Source organism: Durio zibethinus, chromosome 25 (assembly GCF_047325235.1).
Source record: "Durio zibethinus cultivar Kanyao isolate XHJ-2024 chromosome 25, ASM4732523v1, whole genome shotgun sequence".
NCBI lineage: Eukaryota > Viridiplantae > Streptophyta > Magnoliopsida > Malvales > Malvaceae > Durio > Durio zibethinus.
The window spans coordinates 19635458-19654004 of NC_143186.1; the positions used below are offsets into that span (position 1 = coordinate 19635458).

Here is an 18547-nt window from a genome sequence, read left to right on the forward strand (position 1 = left end):
GGAAAAAATCTAATGAAGAACAATACAAGTTCAAAGCTAAAAAATAAATTGTTACAGCAAAAAGACACAAAATTTTTTTTTTTTCATAGCTGAAATTTGTAATCAGTTGAAGGGACCAAAGCATCCATGGTCCCGTTGCAGCTATGCGGCTAGAAACTGAGGAGCTTTCATTTTCAGTCTCCCTGTGTGGATTTACAGCCTAATCTCCACCTGGGGTCCTCTTCAATGTAAAATCAATGTCAAAAATGAATGAACATGTTTTTATTCACACAATCAGTATCAGTGGCTGTGAAAGATCTAGAAAGGACCCCTCTTCTTTGGTTGGACTTATGAGGGAGAGTGACCCAACTTTGTTCTCATTAATAATGATCAACTTTACCAATCTTCAAGCTAAAACAGAAGATTTGAACCTGAAAAAACGTTAACCCTTTGTTTGGAACACTGCAGATCACTGAAAGAAACAGATGTGAGGGTTTTCAGCTGGTAGGGTGTTAAATTCAGCATTTCTCACTTTCCATCTGGATTCAGGTGCCGACATGAGCCATACACGTGAAGCATGGAGCAAACCATTAGCTAGCAGTGTCCTTGAGTGATAATGGCATAGAAATTATTTTGGTTGAATGCAACTAAGCATTTGGAGGTGTATGAACCTGCCAGAAAGTTAAGAAAGACAATGACTGAAGAATGTGCAAATAATTGGACTAATGCAATGCATGCCTAATCAATTATAAGTAGGGTCTCAAGCTTCAAATCAATGGAGTAGTGGCCAAGCAAACTTTAACCTATTCCAATGAACCGATAGAAAAGGTGCAAAAGATGTATCAGAACATATACGTTAGAGATATTTCAGATCAATAATTTACTTTCATTTAGGAAAAAGTCTACCTAATAGAAAACAAAGCTTCATGTCTCATATGCTTTATACACTCTTCCATAAAGGGGCTATTCAACAATTTTTTGCCACTTTTCTTTGATCATATTCAAATTCCCAAATACAACTCAATACCAGATCTTTCTTGTTTCCTTATCGCACAAGGAAAAAACTGGGCAATATCAAATCCGTACGGGCTGTACAAGTGCTAATAGAGTCTAGGATTACTTCTAGGGTTAACAAACCAACCCTTATCCTAGGTTAATACACAATCCGGTCTTGTAAGATCTTTTTTTCTTTTTTAAATTAGGTTTTAAATCATATCGGATTTTTTTTAAAAAAAAATAAAAATCCGATTTTATAAAAATTCGCTCCGACTCAACCTTCTATTTATATTTTTTTATTATTTATTTAATTTTATATTTATATATTTTTATATTTATTTAATCTTACATTTATATTTAAAAATAATATTAAATAATATTTTATATTAAAAAATTCATATTTTATTAATTTTAAGTCGAATTAGATCAGTTCCAAATTTAAATATTTACAATCAAGTCGAATTTGGATATAAAAATAATATTTTAATATTGGATCAGATCAGATTCGAGTGCTAAATTTATAAAATTGGATCATATTTAAGATTAATAAAAACTCGTCCCGACCCTATGCGTTGCTATCTCTAACTACTTCTTCCATCCTCCAGTAGATACAAACAAGAATCTAATGATAAAGCTATGTGTAAACATCTGTCTTATTAAGTGATGTGTTCTTCTGCACTAATTTGCAACTTTGATGCCTCTTAAAGTTGTCTATATATGTTATGTACACATAACAAGCAAGACTGAGATCACATAGAATTAAGCACATTAAACTGAGCACATCTATTCAATCTTGACATTTATTGGCATTTACATCTTTCCTTTTTCTTGCTTATTTCCCCCAAATCACACATTAAACTTTCAATATCATTACTAAAAATCCTTATCTTTTATAATGAAAACTCAAGGAAACAGTAACCAAACATAAATTTAAATTCAAAACCAAATCAAATTGCATCATTGTTGTATACTGTATGTTCCAAGAGCAAATTAAGAAACCTAGGTCTTGCAAGGCTTAGTATAACACCTTTTACATTATTTTGCACCATTCAGGATTCATCTCCCTAAGGGGTGGATATGGGTGAGCTGAGCCATAAGGAATGTACTCATTTCCTCCATGATAGTCATATTGGCTCCCTCACCTCCCCATCAAACTTAATACAAGATTCCTCTACATGTTTCCCATATTGTTCAAATACCTGCAAAATTATATATGGATTTACTTTGCCTGAAACTTTTACCGTCCCTTTCTCTGCATCAATAACAACAGAATATACCCCTGTATTAACAAAAAAAAAAAAAGGAAAACTGTCACTTTCTTGGAACTCCTTTTCCAAGAAAAAAAATGGTTTTCATTACTACAATTTATTAATTGAGATGGGAAATAATTACCACAGATTTTGCAACACGTCCATCACCTTCTTTCTGCATGATTCACAATTGATATTCACTTTCAATACACAAGTCTGAAGGAAAGAAAATCCAAGAAAATGAAATAGGTTTAGAAAAAGTGGTGGAAAATGTATAAGAATAATATTAAAAAAAATTAAAAAAAAAAAAACCCATCTACCATTTCTGCTTGGGATTCCATTGAAGCAATTTTTTCATGAAATTCCTTGGACAAAGGAATGAAAAAAAACAAAAAGGAGTTTTTGTTGTTAATTGATCAGTTTGTAGGAAAATTAGATTAGTATATATGAGAGAGGACAAGATTAATCAAATAAGGCAAGTAATAAAAATGGATTTTTTTCTTCCATATGTAAACAAAATTTCCTAAAACTATATGCAATTTGTTCTATAATATTCAACCCAAATTGAGCTAAAAAAGGTTCCTGATTTCTTGGCATTCAATTCAAAAAACTAATTATAAAAAGAATACTTTAAAAGAAAATATTAATGATTACTTATGCAATTTGGAAGAATTAGGGTCAAGAAAATCAATAAAGATTATAATTGAATTGAATGCTAATGGCATACCCTTCAGTTCAAAGCATAACTCTGTTTCGAGTAGTCTTTACTTAGTATAGCATTTTATTGTCAATGTTATTGCCATTGGCCCCTTTATGGTTAAATGTAGTTACCAACTATCATACGTGACAGTTATGTGTTCTTGCCTGAATCTTTGATGGAATATATAGCTCTGACAAGAAGGAAAGTGAGTGAACTGATAATGCTTTGATCTCAAATTTCACTCCTCTTTGCAGCATCAGCTGTTCCGACCTTCAACAAGGAAGAAGAGCAAAAGAGAGGCACCATTTTTCAATCCATATCAGTTAGAAATCATAGATGAATGTCTTAAGATAAAGCTGTCAGGGAATTCTACCTCCAGTCTGGCGCCTTTTGGTGAAGGTAACATCTCAGTAACATGGCTTCAGTTTTCCTTTTGTCTGCCAGGAAATGCTGGAATCTTAAAACAAACTAGAGAAAAAGTATTATGAGGATGCCATTGTCAGTACTGTATCACCTTCTGTTGTCAAAGGCAGGAGACAATGCTGAGGAAGATCATAGTTCTCAGAGTCTGATGGAAAAGCTCCAAGCCATTGGGTCTGGGGGACTCGTAGAAATTTGGCATCATAGGCCATTTGCTAAGAAGCAGGGTTTTTTTTTTGCCCAATAAGAAGCAGATTCAATAGGGTGGAAAAAGGAAAGGATTCATGTCATAATGTTGAATGACTAAATTAAAGGCATTCACAGCCTCAAAATTAATCTACTTGTGCTAGAGTAGAGGTTTTGAGGACAACAGGTAAAAACATACTAGGCAATCAAGAAGTCTAACCATAGAACCAAACCGGTAAGTAGCCAGGATGTCAAAGCCATATGGATCGCAATCTACCAAGCAATAGACAGACAGACGTAACATGTCAACAAGGAGTCGCGAAAACCTGAAAGGGTAAGATGTCTCTATAGTTAAACAAGGGCAGAAAGATAAACTCTAGAAGCATCAGACTGGCATATATTGCTACACAAAGACTTCTAATTCCTGTTTCCTTCCAAATATTTAGGAATTTCTTTTTCTATTTTTTTTCCTTTCCTTCACCTTCTTGTGGGAACATCAAGATAGCCTCTTCCCTGAAAAGGAAAAAGAATTGTAATAAAAATTAAGGCAAACATTAAACAATTTAAATAAAGGTGATGTTGAGCTAAGTTTGTGCTTACTGTGATGACAATGCAACAGTTTTTGCTGCAAAACTGGTTATTTTCTAAACGCTGGAACACCTCATGCCAACCATTCAACAATGAAGATTTGGTGTATAACATTTTGACCTTCATTTCAGGTAAACTGTGATTATTTCAAAAAAGAATTTACCTGATTCTTTCTCCACACCTAGTATGTATTGGGCAACGCTAAAAAGATCTGCATGTAGTAATCAAAGGAAGATTAAATCTGATGACACTCGACTTCTAGCTCATATGTGACAGTCCCAGAGCTAATTTTTAATTTTTTTTTTTTATGAACAACAACAAAGCGAAGAAAGTCAACTCTGGAATGTGATGCCTTGGATTAGAATTATTCAAACTTCTACCACATGTTTTACCCAAACCACAGTCCTTATTAACAGTATAAGTTACCAAATACCAACCACATTTAGATTGTGTCAACTGCATTGCAGAAGGATGCATATATCATTAATTGCTCTATCTACAACCGACTGATCTGCATCACAATACATGAACCAACCCCAAAAAAGAGTATGAAATCTTTAAATTAGAAAAGTTTATCTAAAACAGAAGTTTGATCTTCATCAGTACTACATGCACAGTAGAACAGTAAGAACATTGAGTAAACAAGTCACTGTCCTCTGCTTCTAGCAAGCAACTGTTTCAACAAAATAACTAGAATGGACCCGAAAACACTGACGGATGCATGTAATATATATCTCTCTTTGACCCATGTTTGTTTTCTTGAAGAAGCTGCTGCACTATCAGTAACACCCTCAACAACAAATCTGAAAGAGATTCATTCAACCAACCAGTAAAAATTTTCCCACTTGGGAATTCAAAACACTAACAGGATTATCACATCCACAAAAAAGAATGCAATCCTAATGGAATGGTAGTAATTTTAGCTTAATTACCAATTCTATGGACATGGCTTTCCATTTGAAATGTAAGAATTTCATGTCCTTTGGGCTTATTAGAACTGTAACATCTGCATTCAACCCAATACTCATAAATCATAATGCATTCAACATTCTTTAGTTTTCAAAAGGATTAGGGCTGTAAATGAATGAACCTTAGTTTGTTCATTTATTTTTAGACGTATTCAGGCTTGGTTCTTATTCGATAAAAAAATTGTTTTATTCAAGTTTAATTCATTTAAGTGATAAAATATTCACATTTGGTTTGTATTCAATTCAATTCAATTAAAGAGCTCGTTCTTGAATATTAAACTAACATTTTCATAAATATATATAAATGATTATATTTATAAATAATAAATAAATCATAATCAAACAAATTTAAATAATTAAATCCTGAACGAACAAAAACGAATGTAAACAAATAAAAATAAACTCTAAAATAAAATTAGAGTAAAGGATAAAAATATAATTTTATTAATATTATTATAAACGAATAACAAATAATCAATAAACAAATAAGTTTTAAATAAATTTTAAATTAATTTATTCATGAATATAAATGAATCAAATAAATTATATTCAATTTATTTAATAAACTAACATAAAAATGCTCTTCAAGTTTGTTAAACTTAATAAATAAACGTAAATGAACAAAAATCATCACCACCAGTTCGTGGGATGCTCTGTTTGTTAACACCTCTAAAAAGCATAAATTCAAAATTTTAAAAAATATATTAAATAAATTCAAAAATATTTCTCATTAAATCTCAGATTAAAATCGCATACAAAGAGAAGAGAAAAAAAAAAACATAAATTTAAGGAGAGAAAAGGCGTAAAACTTATTTTGAACCAATTTGAATCAAGATTGGTGCAGTGGATTCTGAACCGTTGGATGAAAATCATCGGAGATTGTCCTTTGCTCAAATTCTCCAAGATCCAAATCGTAAACTCTGCAAAGAAAGAAAACTTTAATCTTCAGAGAAATTTAACAAAAAAAGAATCAATACATTTTCAAAATTGGACACTTCATTGTAGATTTCACTACGAAAACCTTTGATTTTTCTTAGCAGATCGCTCGAGGAGTGCTCGAGCGATTTCCCTCCATTTTTTTTTTATTTTTCTGCTATTTCAAAAATCGGAGTTTTTATAATAGTAAATTCCGTTTTGTACTCGGATCGAGCCGAAGTTAATTCTGTTTTGGGCTTCATCTGGGTCATAATCTGGGCTCATTTATAAAATTTTGGGCCTTCGCCTAGGTCAGTTTGTAACTAATTGGGCTTCAGCGCTTATTAATAGATTTGATTTTCAACTAAATATTCGTATATTTGTTTTTTTTTTTTTTTTGGCCAGAAATATTTGTTTCTTTTTTTTATATTTTTACTATTTATTTTTATCGTTGTAAAAAAAAATAATTGAAAGAAAGAAGTAAAAAATAAATAGTAAAAGTATTAATCAAACGGAAACTTTTTAAGAAAAAAATATATATATTTGGTACATTATCCTAAATAGAAATCATCTTTAAATGAAAAAATTTTATGGAGAGGAAAATTAAAAAAAAAAAAAGAAAAAAAATACTAAAAAGAATAGATTAGATAATTTAAAATATAACCTGATAACACAATATGAATATAATATAAAAAAAAGATGAAAATGATATAATTTAAAATTTTAATAATTATTATATATAAATTTAACAAAATCAAAAAAATATATTTAATATTTTCATGTTAGCAAAAATTTTCATATAAAATAAAAGATAAATATATAAATTTCAAAATTTTATATGACAAAAATATACGAATATCCCGGACTACTAAAGGATATCTATCCCTTCAATCAATGCTAAGTTTTTAGCTAAAAGCACAAAAGGATATCTCATTCTGTCTTTCGAGAACCTTCCTGCTGCATCTTTGTCTTACTATTTTCATTGTCTATGATTCTGAGCTTATCATAAACTTTTAATGGCAACCCAGTTGTTTGGGCACGGTTCTGTTTTAAACCAGTTACTTTGCTTAACTATCAGCCTGATGGCAGTTTTGTTACTTGACCCTGAGTAAAGTGTCCTTGATATTTTTTACTATTATTTAAAGTTCATGCCTGAAATATGAGCTTAAAGTTTCTTATGAAGATCTTACAGATCTTGGCTTTGCATACATCATGTGAAAAATTAAGAATCTTACTGCAGATGCCTTTTTTAAATCCAATATGTTATTTGTAATTGAAAGAAATTTCACAAATTGGAGTCTGAGTCAGTAGATGGAGTTAAAATTAAAAAAAAAATGATAATCAGGAAATCAGAGTTCCATGCTGCTGGGTTGGTTTCATGGCCTGATAAGCATGTTTTCTATTCCAGTTTGTTTACAAACAAGGGACTATTGACTTGATTTTAAAATCTCATGATTTATGGTACAGAAGTTTACACCAACTCAACCATAAATCTATCTATATGATTATTGCAGGGCTCCTAGTAGTGATTTATGTCTGCTGAATCTTCCTAATGGCCTGTAATGGTGTAGACCAGCCTTTGCTATCAGGATTAGTAACTTCGACAAATCAAAAGAGTAATGGGATTGCGCCAAAGAAGAGAAGGCTTCGATGTGTTTGAGGTGCTCCTTTAGCAGAGTCTGGTCCTATTGATATTAATAGAGATGATGCACTTCCACGTTCTGAGTCCATTTTTGGGAGACTTAACCCAAGTATTAAGAAGGTAGCCAGGTTTGGGCACCATTTGCTTCTATATAATCAGGAACCAAATTAAAGGGGATAAGATGAATGAAAATCTTGATGCTGTTTATTTCTGTGTTGTTACTATGACAACTGTTGGATATGGAGACCTCATTCATAACAGCGACCTCGCAAAACTACTAGCCAGTGCTTTTGTCTTCCAGGAATGGCTCTAATTGGACTTGTACTAACCAAAGCTGCAGACTACTTGGCAAAGAAGCAAGAAATATTGCTGGTTAAAGCCTTACATAGGCATCAAAAAGTTGGTCAACTTGAGGTTCTACATGTTAATTAACATGCAAGGCTTTAACCATGTAAAGTTCAAGGTGTTAGCTGCTGAATTTGTTCTATTCAAACTTAAAGAGATAGGGAAGATTTGCCAAGATGACATATCACTTAACATGGAGGAATTTGAAAAACTAGATCTTGACCAGTCCGGAAACTTGTCAGCTTCCGATATAATTCTAGCTCAATCAGTTGAAATTAAGAGGTCATAGAAACCAAACATGCATATGAAAGTTTGTATCAGACAGCATCTATTGGTGGAAAAAGGTGAATAATCTTACAGCTATTCTCTAAACCTGTAATTGGAACTTTTAATCATTTATGATAGATAACTATTTGCAGTTATTGATTGACTAATTGGTTCTTCAACAAGTTGAATTGAACTTCTTTTACCCTGGTAATAATGAAACTTGACCTTCACGTTTAAAGAAGAAATATCTTTCCCTTTTTCTTCCTCCCTTAATGAAAGAAACTTGATTAATGAATGATACAGAAAGTGAATGATCATTGCAATAACATGTAACAGACTACCAATGACCAAGGTTGCTTCTTGTGCAAATGAAAAGCTTGTTATGTATACGAAAGAGCAATATATACAAGTTCCAAACTTAGATGATAAGCCATTTCATGCTCAAATGTGGATCACATGCCATTGTTCAATTTTTGGATTCAACTGCAAAAACACAACTCAAGCAATTGTGATGAAGAATCAAGTTTGTTTCTGTATTTCTGGTCAAAATTTTTTTGAAATTTACAGGGTAAAAGCTGCATTGGATCCAGGAAACAACTACAAAGAACTCTGAAACCTACTCTCATCAGCATATTTATGGCTTGGGATAGACTCATCAGGTGTACAACATTTACTCCATAGAAGCCATCAATCACTTCAATGAAATGGATTGAGTCATAAAACATAGTTTCGTATTTTGGATGTGTATAGGAAATTTCCCATAATCTAGGACATAAGCAAAAAAATGAAGAAAGCCCCTTTTTCTCCAGGGTGCAAATTTATATCCTTACAATAGAAAACGACATCAGATTGGATCTTCCAGGAACTTTCCAATGTGTTTGGAACACAAGTTCCCCCTACTTATAACCACTTTATATTGAATTGCAAACTTGCTTCCCTCTGGTAAGTCTTTTCTCTCTCCCTTGAACCTTCCAAGGCCTTCTTCTAAAGCTTGTTAGTGAAGAACCTAAGCTTAATACTAGATTTCTGTAAGTTTTTTTCTGAATTATTGCTATCTTCCCAAAATCGGTATATTTTCAATATCTATATCATCATTTAGTGATCATTTTCTAGCTTCTAGCTCTCTTAAAATTATGGTTATAACAATGAATTTCTATGTTGTAATGCTTATAGCAGGTGGTCTTTAATGCTGCGTCACTTCAACTCAATCATTACAATGGCTTCCAATGCTGCAAAGCAGGCCAAGTTGCCAATGGCTGCAGAGTCTGAAACCTTAACAAATGATGAAAATGCTCCCAAGAAAAAAAGCTTTCTGAGTTACAAAACTACTTCGGTAGCTGCAAATTGTGCCCCTCCAAGAACGATTCGGACTGATTTTCCTGATCTCATCAGGCTGGGCATATACTTTGGTATCTACTTGAGTGTTGGCACTACAAGCTTTTACGCATTGAGGGACCACATCAGAGGGAAAAAAACAAATGATTTCATTGATTCCCTTTACTTATGTGTGGTGACAATGACCACAGTTGGTTATGGAGACCTTGTCCCTCACAGTTTCCTTTCACAACTAATTTGCAGTGTTTTCATAACCGTAGGAATGTGTCTGTTCGGAATAGTAGTGAAAATAGCTGCAAATTACTTGGTTATGAAGCAACAAATGGTGCTGATTAATGCCCTACACATGGCTCAAAAAATCGGTCCAATGGAAGCACTCAAGGAGATTGAAAGCCTTAAAATAGACTACACCAAGTGTCTGATATCGTTGATTGCCATGGCAGTGCATTTTGTCATTGGGATCTTTATTCTGGTTACCGTCGAAGGAATGGACTTCACAGATGCTGTCTATTGTGTTTGTACCACCATGACAACCGTAGGCTTTGGAGATGAGAGCTTCTCAACTGAATCTGGTCGCATGTTTGGTATCATTTGGATATCAACCGGTACCTCCTGTTTAGGCCAGCTATTTCTCTACATTGCAGAGATATATACCGATATCGAAACAAGGAAATTGATCAAATGGGTTATTTCTAACAAAATTATTGCCAAGAAAGACCTGGAGGCAGCTGATCATGTTGAGGATGACAAGGTTTATGGGTAAGATACTAAGATTTACTTGCTCAAATTTAAGTTGGTTTGCTTCCATAAATCACTTCACCAATACAATGTTGTTAATTGTTTTTTACATTGATTTTTCTATATAGGGCTGCTGATTTCATTTTATATAAGCTAAAGGAGATGGGAAAGATCAAGCAAGAGGATATTTCATTTGCCATGAAGGATATTGATGATGTGATCAAGGATCTTTATGTCGCTAATCAGTCTGTGTCTGATATGATTCCAGCTCAATCATCTCAAAACAAGTGATGAATATGCCACTAAAAGCTCAATTGCACTAGAGTTAATAGAGAATTTAGATCTCCCTGTCATAATTTTCAACCTTCCTCGGGTTGAAGCCTTGGAAGCTATAAATTTGCTGGCCCCCACCATGACTATGTTGTAAAAACTGCATGCTACGTACTTGAGCTTTGATTGAAACTTATAAACATGTAATTTTATTGGAATAATGATGGATTTAAGCCTTTGAGTGGTGAGGTTCTTCTTTGCTTTAAGCCAGGACCGACTCTTACTCCACGTGTTTAATGATTACAGCACTTTGCATAAAAAAGTGCACGTCTTGGACGCCATGGGAGGGTAGCCAAGTACATAAGTTTTGGGTTGGAATTCCTGCCCTCCATGGGAGAGTAGCCTAGTACACGTGTGTGTTGAGTTCTACATTGAATCATCGAGGTCAAGGAAAGGTCTGGAGAGTTGTCACGTGATGCAGGTATTTGGTGAGTCCCACATCGAATGTATTTACTAGAGTAAATATTGAAACGGTCTCGAACTTGGACAAAGCCTCCAGCGCACTTGGGTCCAAAGCAAATGGTTTTATGATCTAATAAACTAGAACACGATTGTGAAAAAATACATAATATAATTTAAAATTTTAATAAAAAATATATTTTAAATTTTTATATTAATATAAATTAGTTTGCTACTGTTGTAATACACGAATTATTTTTATTTTATTTAAATTTAAATAAAAATATAAATTAATATTATTAAATTAGTAACATGTTCAAAATATACATAAAATTTAAATAATATAATTAAAATATCAAATCATAATAAAAATAAAAATTTTAATTAACAAATTAATAAACTTTAAACTATATGGTAAATAATATTGGAGGAAGAAAAAACATCCAAAAGATATTGTAAAGGATATTATTAATTATGCCAACAAAATATTAAAATAAAAACTAAAATTCTTATCACTTCAAATGAACTTTATTCAATTTGAATCATCTCCAGCTTCTTTTATCATTTTTGTACACCTACAAATTTATGTAATTTTAAGATAAGTTTTATTTATTTAAGAGAAATAATCATTTTAAATGTTTAAATAATATAAGTGATCCCGTGTATATTTTTTTTTGTAGGAATTTCAGTAATATCGTAATCTTCAGTAACTATATGGTTTTTCAAATCTGTGTTCCTTTCAATTGTTTTGAGATTGACATCAGATACAAAATTATGTTCCTGTAAAAACTGTAATAAAGTAGTTTTAAATTTTAAATAATAGTATTAAATTTTAAACAATTATCTAAGAAAATTATGGGTAAAAAGTTTTAATGAAATGTATTAAACTACCTACCTTTTACATTTTTTTAAGTAAATACCGATTCTCTTTTGCATAAAGTATCTCATGAGCATGTGTAACAGTCAATCTTGAACTTTCATGAAAAAGATTATAATCATTGAGTTCTACTTTAAAAATATATTAACGGTCTACCAACTCTTCCAATATTTTTTTCATTTTGGCATCTCCATCTTCTTCTTAATGAGTTTTAGATAAATTTAATTAAATAACATTGATATTCATACAAATTTAAAAAATTATTTTAAATATGATATAACTTCATTTTTCATTTGAAATAATTGTTTAACTGTATATTTTAGAATTTGATTAGCTTTTCCATCAAAATGGACAAATGGTGCATCACCAACCTCATTTGATACATTAATAATTAACTTGTACTTATGGTGGAATATTAATAACAATCAAACTTACCTTCAATTGAAAAAAATGAAAAAAAAAAAAAAAGTAAATATCCAAACTATTATGTTTTAAAAGTTACTTATTTAACAATATGTCAATAAATTTTACTTAAATTAACATATAATTATGATGAAATTTAATGATACCTTACAACTAGAAGTTAGGTTTGATGTACACAATCCTTGCAAGCATAACCTCCATCAACTTCTAACACATTTTTTCTATGTACTGCATATGACAAATAATACCATCCATCCCTCATGTCGATTTGCATTATAGTACCTTAGTTGAAGGGAATCCACATATATTAAATTCTGAATAATTACTATAATTTCCTTAAAATAATAATTATAATATCTAATTTTATAAGGAGATTATTGAAGGTGTTTTTGGCCAAAACTACGTTAAATAATCCCCTCAATAAAAATGAGAGTGAAATATTAAAGGTATGTTTAGCCAAAAACACTTTCAATAATCCTTTCTAAAAAATTAAAAAGGATTACTTAATACATTTTTGACAAAAAAATACCTTCAATAATCCATTCAATAAAAATGAAAGAGGAATATTAAAAATATTTTTGACCAAAAATACCTTCAATAATGTCTTCTAAAAAGTTAGAGGAGATTACTCAAAGCATTTTTGACAAAAAATGCATTGAATAATCCCCTCCAAAAATATTTAAGGGGATTATTGAAAATATTTTTTAGACAAAAATACTTTCAATAATCCCTTGTAAAAAATTGGAGGAGATTATTAAAAACGTTTTTTGTCAAAAACACATTTAACAATCTCTTTAATAAAAATGAGAGAAAAATATTAAAGGTATTTTTGGTAAAAAAATACCTTAAATAATTCTTAATATAAAATTGAAGAGGATTATTGAAAGCATTTTTAGCCATAAACGTCTTAAAAAACCTATTCAATTTTATGAGCGGATTATTCAAGGTGTATTATGAGAAAAAAAACACATTGAATAATCCCCAATACAAAATTGAAAGAGATTATTCAAGGTATTTTTAGCCAAAAACAACTTGAATAATCACCTTATAAAAATTGAAGGGGATTATTAAAGTCATTTTTGACAAAAAAAGGCCTTCAATAACCCCATTAAATTTTATAAGAGAATTGTTTAAGAGGTTTTTGCCCATTAAAACTCTTTGAATAATTCTCAAATTGAGTGATTATTTTTTAGGGATTATTCAAGATATTTTTATCCAAAAATGCTTTGAATAATCTTTATTAAATTTTTTGTTCCAAAAATACCTTGAATGATCCCCTCCAAAAATATATAAAGGAATTATTAAATGTATTTTCTAGACCAAAACGCTTTTAATAATCCTTTCTAAAAAATTAAAAGAGAATATTGAAGACATTTTAAACTAAAAATATCTTAAATAATCCTCAATACAAAATTAGAGGGAATTATTGAATGTGTTTTTGGTCATAAACATATTAAATAACCCATTCAATTTTATGAGTGGATTATTCAATGCGTATTCTGGGAAAAAAAGCCTTGAATAATCCCCAATATAAAATTAGAGGGGATTATTCAAGATGTTTTTAGCAAAAAATATTTTGAATAATCACCTCATAAAAATTAAAAGGGATTATTAAATGTGTTTTTGACCAAAAACGCCTTCAATAATCTTATTAAATATTACAATGGGATTATTAAATGTATTTTTGCTCATAAAATCCTTGAATAATTTTCAAATTGAGTGATCATTTTTTTGGGGATTATTCAAAGTATTTTTGTTCAAAAATACCTTAAATAATCAACTCATAAAAATTGAAATAGATTATTGAATGCATTTTTTTGTCAAAAACGCCTTAAATAATCTTCATTAAATTTTTTATTTTGAGAATTATTTAAGGCTTTTCTAAGCAAAAACCTCTCGAATAATCCTAAAAGAATGGTAGAAGATTATTAAACGTGTTTTTTTTATAAAAAATAACTCAAATAATCCTTTACGAAAAATTTAATGGAGGTTATTTAAGGTGTTTTTAGCTAAAAACGTTTTTAATAATCTCCTCATAAAATTTTTTAGGGATTATTCAAAGCATTTTTTATCAGAAACACATTGAATAATTTCATTTAATTTTTTTTATAAATTAAATGCATTTTCATATCAAATGTCATATATAAACTAAATTTTTTATCAGAATGATGTCTATAACTTACTTGCATTTACTTTCAGACATATTTTTTAAAATGATAATGATTATTTTATTCAATTACTATATTTTTATTGTTATCATTCATCAATTATTAATTGGTATCATTCCATTCGTTTTAGATTTTTGGTTGGAATGTAGAAAAACACAAAAGATTTGCATGCTTTATTTATAAATATCATATAAAAACATAAATATAGTAGTAGTGTGGAAAATTAAGGAAAGCAATATTCAAATAGATATATATGGTTGGAATAATTAATTAATTTACTGCAATATCTTGTCCAAATGTTTCAAAACAACCGAACATGACGTATAATTACTTTGAAAATCACTAAAAGCAAAAAATTTAGCTTGAGAAATTGAAAACATTTTAAAACTACTCAGAACCATGACAGAAGGTGGACGACTATTTAAAATGAAAACATTTATTTCTAAATGGGAGGTCTATCCAATTGATTTGTTGAATGTGATGAGGGATGAAATAATACATGGGACAAGGAAATTTTAATTGAATTTAAATTTTAAAATTTTTAGATAATTTAATAATTTTTTCAATATAATATTTAATAAATAATTTAAAATTAATAAATATCTTATGTGTCATTAAAAAAAATTTAATAATTTTTTTATGTGTAAAAAAAAAATTCATGTAAACGTCTATATCAATATATTTTATTTGATAATTATATATGTTATAATATAATTTATATAATTTTTATATAAAATACAATAAAAAAATGCGAAATACATTGATTAGATTGGCTCGTATGCAAAGATCTTGGCCCATCAAAGTCTCACCATGGCCTATAACCATGAATCAGGCCTAATATATTATATTTTAGTTAAAATCTTGATAATTTATATATTTATCTCATATAAAATATTAATAATTAATATATTTTATTATATTTTATATAAAAATTATATATATTAAAATAAAACTATAAAATATATATTTTTAATTTTTAATAAAATTTTAAATTATATTACTTTTATATTTTTTATTTATATTATTTCTATATTGCATCGTCATTTTGTATTTAACGTTTTTAAATGAGATCTTGACCCATAGCCAAATTACATCAACATTAAAGGGTGGAATGATTGTGTTAAAAAGGGGGACCCACCTAAACAGTGGTCCCAACTCCCGACACCTACTTCGATCATAATAATGGAAAACCCTCTTTGAATTTTCTGGTAGCCACAACCACTGTGGGACCCAGTAAGCCCCATCACCGGACCATTTGGACGTACGATCACAAACATAAGAACAAGATTTAAAATAATCGTCTACCGGGCCCCACATAAGCAGTATCTACGTCCTAGATTAAACGTGAGGGAATATTACAGTACACCTACGGAGTATCTGTCCATAGTACCATACTATAGCCTGCTACAACAAGTCCTTGCCAAGAATCTATCACAAATTTTTTTTTTTTTGAAAAAACACAAATACTTTTTATTAAATAAACATTAAGAATAATTATTTTAATGTTAAACAATTTAGTCAAAAGTAAAAAATTATAAATATTAAAGTTTAAATCTTATATTTATTAAAAATATATATATTTTAAAGTGATATATGAATTAATTAAATTAAATTATATTTTTTTTATTTTAAGATGAAATAATGAGAAAATGTGCTACTATACCATATGGATGCAATTTTGATTAATTCATTTATGATTTGTTTATAACGCAACAAATAAAAAATCAAGTAATAAAATGGGAATCCAAAAACAAAATAATAAAATTACAAAAAAAGTAGTAATTAATTATTATTTATTATTATTCCTACCAAAATTTACAGTTCACAGAAAAGAAAAAAAAAAGTGAAGTTACAGCAAAGAGAGTTAGAGATTACATTAAACAGATCCTACTCAGACTTGTAACTGTCAACACTGAGTTCAGGTTGGCCAGCAACATAGTCAAGGAGGCCTTCACCGGCCTTATCAGCCGGAGAGTCAGAGCCGGCGGGATGAGCGGAGATTTTCCCAAAGAAGATGACAACTACAAGGAAGAGAGCAGTGGAGAGAAATAGAGGCCAAAAGTAGGTTAAAATGGTGAGAAAAGGTGGTGCAAAAATGATGAGAGAAGAAAGGGTAAGTGAAAGAGTGAGTGATAAGATTATTGGGTACTTGAACTTAAGCAGCTTTTCTGGGATCTCCATAGTTTGAGAGCTATACAAAGAAAACAAGAAGGTTGGCGGTCTTTTTCAGGGGAGAGGAGGAAGAGAACAAGGAGAGGGTTTGTTGGAGCTTTATATTGTAAAACATGGGAGGTGGAGATTTTTTGTTTTCTACAGTAGATCTAATTATTTGTATAATATGTAATATTAAAATTTATGTATTTATATTATATTTTATATAAAAATTATATATTATAATTAATGTTAATATAAAAATATAAAAATATATATTTTTTATTTTATTAAATTTATATATAATTATTATTAAAATTTTAAATTATATTATTTTTATTTTTTATTGTATTATATTTTAAATTAATAAATTTAGTAAATGATTTTTCAATTTTTTACCTTTGTTGTTAATCTGGTTAACTATTACTTTCCTAATCTGCCCCTTTCATCTTCTTTTACTTCATTTAATAGTATAATAGTAGCAGTATTTTTTTAAAGGAAAAATTCAAGGCTTATTACGTGTTTATATTGCATTCCAGTGAAGTGGGGAGTATATAATTGTTGGTAATTTTTTTAGATTTTATGTCAATTTTTTGGGAAGCGTAAATTTTTGAGATATGAAATTTATAGTCTAAGCTTTTGCTTTTATTACTATCACCAAATCGTCTGAAAAATTTGAAAGTAAACATGACAAAATTCAAAATATGCATTTTTTTTTTTATATTTGCAAATTATTAATTGCCGAACAAAAATAAAGGAAAAGGGGAAGGATGGGGGACTGGGGAGCCATTTCAGGGGCTCCAAATTGTGCCCTAAACCTTGCTATGAAAATAGATGAACTACCTTAGAGATTAAAAGCTCTCAATTAAAAATATAAATGATATATTAATATTTATAAATTATTTAAGTTTAATTTGCTTCAAATTGTGCCCTAAACCTTGCTATGAAAATAGATGAATTACCGTAGAGATTAAAAGCTCTCAATTAAAAATATAAATGATATATTAATATTTACAAAATTATTTAAGTTTAATTTAGATAAAATTTAAATTTAATTTAACTATTATCGAATCTAAATAATTTGATTTATCAAATAAATTGAGTTTGAATATTTTAATATTTAATTTAAATAATTAATTAATTAAATTAAAATTTTAAATTTTAATTTATTTTAATAAAAAATTATTATTTTATATATATTAATTAGAATTTAAATTTGAGTTTAAATGTATAATCGAATTTAAATCAAATTTAATTTTTATTAAATAATTTAAAATAATATAGTTTAATTAATTTAATATTATTTTAATTTAAATTTAAATTTAAAAATTAAAATTTAATTAAATTTAAGTTAAATTTTAAATTTAATTTATATTTAAATTTTTTAACATATCAACTCAATTTAATTAGACCCTCACCTCGACTAATTAATTTGAAGTGACTAAATTTAAATTTGTAAAAAGAATGATTAGGTGGCTGCCTAGCTAGCTAGTTTTAAAAAGAGAGGGAGTGTGCATTGGACATTTCAACCGTCAAATAATAAATATCAAATGGCACGCAGATCCTTTGTCCTTTCACTGAAATTGTCGGCTACTTTGTATTTTTTCAAAATGAAACTGCATTTATGCTTTTAACAAAAGCTTTTGGAAGCTTGCGAGGAAGGATAAATTCCAATCCAACATATGGTTCAGTAACCAAAGCCCTGAAATTATTCCACTTTCAGAACAATTTTATATTCTAAAATAACCTTTTTTTTTTTTAATTTTATATAAGCTATCTTTCCTAGATCTTAGTCTGATTTATAACATTTTAAAATTTTGGGTTCAAACATTGGAAACTCACATTTTGTTTCATCCATTGGCAAAAGGCG

General features: G+C 29.3%; 3 protein-coding genes and 1 pseudogene across 5 annotated transcripts; 2 read left to right on the forward strand and 2 right to left on the reverse strand.

Annotated features, from left to right (window-relative positions):
- Positions 1-2106: 2106 nt before the first annotated feature.
- On the reverse strand, positions 2107-6161 carry LOC111275503 (meiotic recombination protein SPO11-1-like). 2 transcript variants are annotated; one of them, XM_089754463.1, is made up of 10 exons: positions 5908-6161; positions 4557-5125; positions 4132-4255; positions 4013-4044; positions 3752-3857; positions 3440-3560; positions 3299-3362; positions 3090-3195; positions 2368-2441; positions 2107-2254 (listed from the first exon to the last, which is right to left on the reverse strand). In XM_089754463.1, exons 2-10 carry the CDS (start codon positions 4559-4561, stop codon positions 2233-2235), a joined length of 654 nt encoding a protein of 217 aa, XP_089610589.1. In that variant the 5' UTR covers positions 4562-5125; positions 5908-6161; the 3' UTR covers positions 2107-2232. The 2 variants fall into 2 exon arrangements, with proteins under 2 accessions (XP_089610589.1, XP_089610590.1); XM_089754464.1 differs by lacking the exon at positions 5908-6161 and having other exon boundaries at positions 4132-4330; positions 5052-5358.
- Positions 6162-7015: 854 nt separating this feature from the next.
- LOC111275502 (two-pore potassium channel 1 pseudogene) lies at positions 7016-8365 on the forward strand (annotated as a pseudogene).
- Positions 8366-9187: 822 nt separating this feature from the next.
- LOC111276422 (two-pore potassium channel 1-like) lies at positions 9188-10865 on the forward strand. Of its 2 annotated transcripts, none has more exons than XM_022862151.2 (3): positions 9188-9284; positions 9433-10350; positions 10458-10865. In XM_022862151.2, the coding sequence occupies exons 2-3, from the start codon at positions 9443-9445 to the stop codon at positions 10618-10620; spliced, it is 1071 nt and encodes a 356-aa protein (XP_022717886.1). In that variant the 5' UTR covers positions 9188-9284; positions 9433-9442; the 3' UTR covers positions 10621-10865. The 2 variants fall into 2 exon arrangements, with proteins under 2 accessions (XP_022717886.1, XP_022717887.1); XM_022862152.2 differs by having other exon boundaries at positions 9194-9284; positions 9430-10350.
- Positions 10866-16302: 5437 nt separating this feature from the next.
- On the reverse strand, positions 16303-16779 carry LOC149511774 (uncharacterized). The gene has a single exon (XM_089754611.1). It carries the CDS (start codon positions 16705-16707, stop codon positions 16414-16416), a length of 294 nt encoding a protein of 97 aa, XP_089610737.1. The 5' UTR covers positions 16708-16779; the 3' UTR covers positions 16303-16413.
- Between the last annotated feature and the right edge of the window lie 1768 nt (positions 16780-18547).

Coding starts and splice junctions, on each gene's coding strand:
- LOC111275503 (XM_089754463.1), bottom strand. Junction 4,045..4,131: donor ACTGTTGCATTGTCATCACA/GTAAGCACAAAC, acceptor TTTCCTTTTCAG/GGAAGAGGCTATCTTGATGT. Junction 3,196..3,298: donor CAAAAGGCGCCAGACTGGAG/GTAGAATTCCCT, acceptor TCCTTGTTGAAG/GTCGGAACAGCTGATGCTGC.
- LOC111276422 (XM_022862151.2), top strand. CDS start 9,443: ATGCTGCGTCACTTCAACTCAATCATTACAATGGCTTCCAATGCTGCA. Junction 10,351..10,457: donor GAGGATGACAAGGTTTATGG/GTAAGATACTAA, acceptor TTTTCTATATAG/GGCTGCTGATTTCATTTTAT.
- LOC149511774 (XM_089754611.1), bottom strand. CDS start 16,707: ATGGAGATCCCAGAAAAGCTGCTTAAGTTCAAGTACCCAATAATCTTA.